Source organism: Danio rerio, chromosome 16 (genome assembly GCF_052040795.2).
Source record: "Danio rerio strain M-AB ecotype USA chromosome 16, GRCz13ab, whole genome shotgun sequence".
NCBI lineage: Eukaryota > Metazoa > Chordata > Actinopteri > Cypriniformes > Danionidae > Danio > Danio rerio.
This window is the reverse complement of record NC_141036.1, coordinates 35,873,735-35,879,734: the sequence shown is the minus strand read 5'-3', so window position 1 is coordinate 35,879,734 and position 6,000 is coordinate 35,873,735. Positions and strand designations below refer to the sequence as shown.

The window sequence follows — 6,000 nt, the reverse complement described above, 5'->3', positions numbered from 1 at the left end:
ATGGCAATGATAAAATAAATGAGTTATTAAAGACGAGTTATTAAAACTATTGTTTAGAAATGTGTTGAAAAAAATCTTCTCCATTAAACAGAAATTGGGGGAAAAAATAAACAGGGGGGCTAATAATTCTTACTTCACCTGTATGCATGCATGCATGTATGTATGTATGTATGTATGTACGTATGTACGTACGTACACACGCACGTGTGTGTGTATATGTATATATATATAAATGCATTTTATATTTGCATTTATATATTTAAATTTTTTAAATCATTCAGCATTTAAACCAATTTTAAAGATTAATTCAATTAAAAAGATATTTTAAAACAGACTGAAACGATGAACTTTTTCATAAACGAATAACTTGCTTGATATCATGCAGCTCTTCTAAATGCAGAAATGGGAAAAATTGAACATTAATGTGTCATTTACTGCATTTATATTTATATGAAAATATTTTCTTTTTCATAGATTTATTGTGACGACAGCAACATTTAAGAAATAACTCCGCACAGCTCTTTTTAACTCTTGCAAGTGGTCTCCAGAAGAGCGATGTTGGTGGTTCTCCTCACAGAAGCACTCTCAAGCTCAAGCTTGGCTGCTCGTTTGTAAAATGCTCTCATTCGTCACTAGGTACTTCAACCAAGCTGAAGAGCTTACTGTTTTGATAGATAAATTCGTAAATTACTACAAAATGCTGAACTGGTATGACAGTGCACATCTTAGCAGTAGTATATAAGAGCCTGCAGTCTTTTAGACTACAGGAGAGTTCTTGCATCCTAGAGAAGATGCAGAACATGGAAGAGATGAAGCTTCTTTGTCTAACCAGCACACTGATTTGTATTTTCTCTCTGACGTGTGGAAAGATTTCAGGTGAGCATCTGGTTTGTGTTTACTGTATGAATGATTGTTTTGAATGAAGAAACTGAGCCACCTGTTTCTCACATTTAGAGTACCAGCTGGAGACGGAGAGTCTGAGTCAATGTGAGCAGCTTAGGTCTGTCAGTGCAGAGCAGGAGCGTCAACATGTTCCACAGTGCTTTGAGGACGGTCGCTTCAGGTGTGCTAATGTGTGACCCATACATATACAGTTGAAGTTAAAATTATTCGCCCTCCTGTAAATGTTTTTTTTTTATATATTTCCTAAATGATGTTTAACAGAGAAAGGATTTTTTTTTCACATTATTTCATAGAATATTTTTTCTTCTGGAGAATTTTTAAAAACTATTTTAAGATCTATATTATTAGCTAACTTAAGCAATATTTTTTCAATTGTCATATTATAGGGCTAATGAATTACTAAATAATTAATACTTAATAGTGTGCTATATTTAATGGTGCTCAGCATAATTTTAATATTCTGAGTATGAATGCTTTTTTCAAGATGTTAATCTGCTTTTTCCCAACATTTTTAAAAAGTCCCTAATTTAAATGCAATGTTCAGTATCATTTTTAAATAGAACTAGTTGCTTATAAACATTTTAAAGTCAGAAAAAATGCTAAAATTATGTTAAGTATAGCTTGTGACCCTTTGCATTTTAAGTGGTTTAAATGTGGCCCGCTTTGCCTCTGAACTTGAATACCCCGTTCTAGAATGCATTTGGGAAATAATTTTTTTTATCAATGCCAAGTCAGGATTGTTGGCCCAAGTAAATTATGATATGCACAAAAAAAAGGAATATAAAAAACAAAACTTCAACACACTGAACCACTACAGCCTCCATTGTAGTATTGCTTGCTCACAGTAGTTAGTCAACTTTTTTTTGTCTCCGTAGGTAAATTTTATTTGCAGCATACATTCACAGACTTCTGACATTTCACATTTGGCATATCTATCTATTTATCTGTCTGTCTGTCTGTCTGTCTGTCTGCCGGCCTGCCTAGCCAACTATCCGTCTGTCCGTATCTATCTATCTATCTATCTATCTATCTATCTATCTATCTATCTATCTATCTATCTATCTATCTATCTATCTATCTATCCATCTATCCATCTATCCATCTATCCATCTATCTATCTCTCTCTGTCTGTCTGTCTGTCTGTCTGTCCACCTATGCGTCTATCTGTCTGTCTGTCTATCCTTCTATCTGTCTGTCTGTCTGTCTGTCCACCTGTCCATCTATCCACCTATCTATCTATCTGTCTGTCTGTCTGTCTGTCTGTCTGTCATTTAAAAACATGAAACCCCTACTCTAAATAAATATCCAGTCTACTAGACATCAACTGAGGGATGAGGAATTTAAAAACTTAGTTACTTGGGGTGCAAATGATATTTTTTTAATTATACAGTTAACTGTTAGTCATGAACATGCTGATGAATGACAAAACTCTTTAAAACTGGTAAATCTTTATATAAACGTAGACTCTCAGCTGAAAGGGTTAATACAGAAGAGTGTAGCATGAAAAAAATTGTAATGTAGCCCTACACAAAGGGTGAAAAAGTTTGACAACCATTGGTCTACTCAACAAACTACTGTTATAAAAATGACTTGCCTACTTAACCTAATTAAATTAGTTAAGCCTATAAATGTCACTTTAGGCTGAATACTAGTATCTTGAAAAATATCTAGTCAAATATTATTTACTGTCATCATGGATAAATAAATCAGTTAGAAATCATTAGAAATGAGTTATTAAAACCATTATGTTTTTTACTGTAATTAAGTAGGTTTTCTCAGTAATTGTACTTTAATAAGTAGTTTTAACATTTTTTGGACTTTTGCTTATGCTTGAGTACATTTTAGTACAGTATCTGTACTTTTACTCCATTACTTTCCTTCAACCTACAGTCAATACTTTATTTTTTCTTGTCTATGGGGATTGGCTAAAGTAGAATGATCAGTCCGGTGATTCTCATCCAGTCAAATCACACATAGAAAGTTTGCATCATACAGAGAAACCTCAAGGCACAAAGTTGTTACATGACTGTGTAAAGTGCGCGTCACTGATAAGAAGATGATGGATGTGTGTCTTTGAGTTATATTTACATCAGATAATTTTACTCTGCTTGCGCTACATTTTTTGGGTAAGTAATGGTACTTTTACTTTAGTATGATTTTTCAGTATTCTTTCCACCAATGATCTCATGTTGCACAGTTGTACAGCAGTCAACATTTGAAGTGGATCACAAAAGGTCATCAAAATTGGCCTAAGACTAAAAAAAGTGTTAATCAATAGTTTTACGACAATTTTGATGAAAGTTGTGATCAAATAGCCAAACAATGCATTTCATGGGTCAAAAATAAATGAATATATAAATAAATAAATATATATATATATATATATATATATATATATATATATATATATATATATATATATATATATATATATTAGGGTTGGGCATCTAAGCTATAATGCCGATCCGATACACATCTCGATACAAAGAATACGATCCGATATATTAACGATACATTTGTGACATATTGCGATGCAACACGATACGATTCACACCCATATCACGATACAATGCGATAATTCAGCACTAACTAATTAGTTCAAGTTTATGAGATTATGTGAAAGAGGATGCTGTGCCATTGAATGAGTTTGATTATTTATTAACCAAGCAAAACCAAGACTTTTTTTTACAAACTGGCTCTTCTCTCAGAGCCAGAGTGTCAGTTTACAGTAGAGGACCATTTTAGAATATATAGCACATATTGTTTAAGTATTTTCAAGATAAACAGAATGTATAAGTGCAATATATATTAAAAATATATATATATATTTGCACTCTTTCAACATAAAGGTTTACCATTGCACAACAAGAATTGTGATATAACTTTTCAACTATGAAAACAAGTTTTACAAAGATATATTTTGCCACTGAATATTCAAAACTTAAGGTTGTGAACTAGCAGTGTTATGCTGCTTTGAAACATCACTGTCACTGTAAACAACAGGCTAATAAAAATATAATTAAATACAAATTAACAGGAGGATGTGTTTAAAACCTTCGTTCTCCGTGACACTAGGCTGAATATCTTTGCAGATGAACAATGCAGTAATATCCGTTATTGGCGTAGAGCGCACAAAACTTGCGCATGGAAAAAAACTTGCAATGTTTTTCTCACCACTTTTGGAGCTGGTAGCTACAGTTGAAGCAGTGCAGGAAGCTGGGGATGCAGAAACACTGGAAGATGCTTCCACAACAACACTGTGGCGCCGCTTCAAGTGAGATTTCAGATTAGTCATACTGCCCGTGTATTTTACAGATGCGTCCTGTCAAGTCGTCCATCCTTAAATCCACAATGTTGCCATACTTTAGATTTAAAACTCAGTGGGGAATAAAATGTTTGTTTTGCTTCTCGCGCTTTCTGAGGGCGCACCACTAGCTTCATCCGCACACCTGATACACTGAGTTGTAGTGTAAGTGTACACATCCGCAAGCCCGTTGCTAATGCATACTTTATGTAGGTCGATTAGAATTATGCGCCAAAAACAGGTTGACAACACTTGTTAATAAATAAAAAATACATTCTATATTAAAAATATAAGTTGTATCTTGGAAAAACCGATGCATCTCGCAAAAACCGATGCATCTCGATTTGCTTTCAAAATTTCATTCATCCTCTGCTGCTCTACTGATGCACTCGCATTGTGCACGCGCATGACCGCGTATCGATACATATCGATTAATCTTCCCATCTCTATTATATATATATATATATATATATATATATATATATATATATATATATATATATATATATATATATATATGTGTGTGTGTGTGTGTGTGTGTACGTGTGTGTGTATATACATGTGTGTGTGTGTGTGTGTATATATATTCCAAAAGTCATTAGAATATTAAGTAAAGATTGTGTTCCTTGAAGGTGTTTTGTAAATTTCCTTCTGTAAATATATAATGTCCGAATTTTTGATAAGTTATATGCTTTGCTAAACAATTAATTTAAACAACTTTAAAGACAATTTTCTCGTTTTTTTTTTTTTTTTTTTTTTAACCTCCAGATTCCAGATCACCTACTTTGAATGCTATCACTCGATTTAATATGCGTTATCAGTGGTTCAACTGATAGATATGGGCCAGGGGCCTTCTATACTTACTGGTAGGCTCAAAAGTCTGTTATCATCTGTCCACGTGGTTAATTAGCTATACAAGTAGAGAAGACTCAAAATCTGTTTTAACATTACTGTGACAGTTGGGTTTAGGGTTGGGCTAGGCTAATAAATTACAATTAATATAATATTTAATTAATAATATTAATAATTCTTGTGTTTAATCAGCTATACTAATAGAGAAGACTCCAGATCCAGATCTGTTTTTACATTACCGTGATGGTTGGGTTTAGGGTTGGTATAGGGGTAGACATTAATAAAATTCAAGTAATGAGAAATGTAATAAATAATTTGATAATTTTTGTTAACTTCCGGCCTCAGCCGTATGTGATCTATAGCTGATTAACCATGTGGATAGATGATAACTTCTAAACCTAACAGTAGGCACAGTAGGCCCCTACTTGCCCATATCTTTCAGCTGATAACCACTGAAAACGCCCAATCAATCAAGTGATAACATTTGAATGGGCTGTTCAAATAGTGTTTATCTTGGGAAAATCTAGTCCTGTCACAGCAAACCATACATCAATAGAAAGCTTATTTATACAGTGTTCAGAAGAAGTAAACATTGTAAATCATTTAAAAAAAAATTGACACTTATTCAGGGATTTGTGGTCCAGGGTCATGATATGCCTGATTATAATGTACTGTGGCGTAAATATATTTGGGCAACAACATTGTAATAATAAAATGTTTCTAGGCATGTTCAGTGTAACCGTGGAGGTGGAGAATGTTGGTGTGTGAATGCAGAAGGATTTGAGATACCTGGGAGTCGACAAAATGGATCCTCAGTTTATTGTAAGCCCCTCTTCATACTTGAGCTTGATTCACTCTTAATAATAAATGTTGTTTTTGACATCGGTGGGTCCATGAAGAACATTTAAAATCCATGAAACATTTACAATGCAAAAATTTTT

General features: G+C 33.4%; 1 protein-coding gene across 1 annotated transcript in view; it reads left to right on the top strand.

Annotated features, from left to right (window-relative positions):
* The first annotated feature begins 791 nt into the window (after positions 1 to 791).
* Positions 792 to 6,000, top strand: part of tg (thyroglobulin) — an 81,008-nt gene continuing 75,799 nt past the window's right edge. The window contains 3 exon segments of the mRNA NM_001329865.1: positions 792 to 876; positions 955 to 1,063; positions 5,784 to 5,881. Coding sequence (NP_001316794.1) covers positions 792 to 876; positions 955 to 1,063; positions 5,784 to 5,881 — 292 coding nt within the window.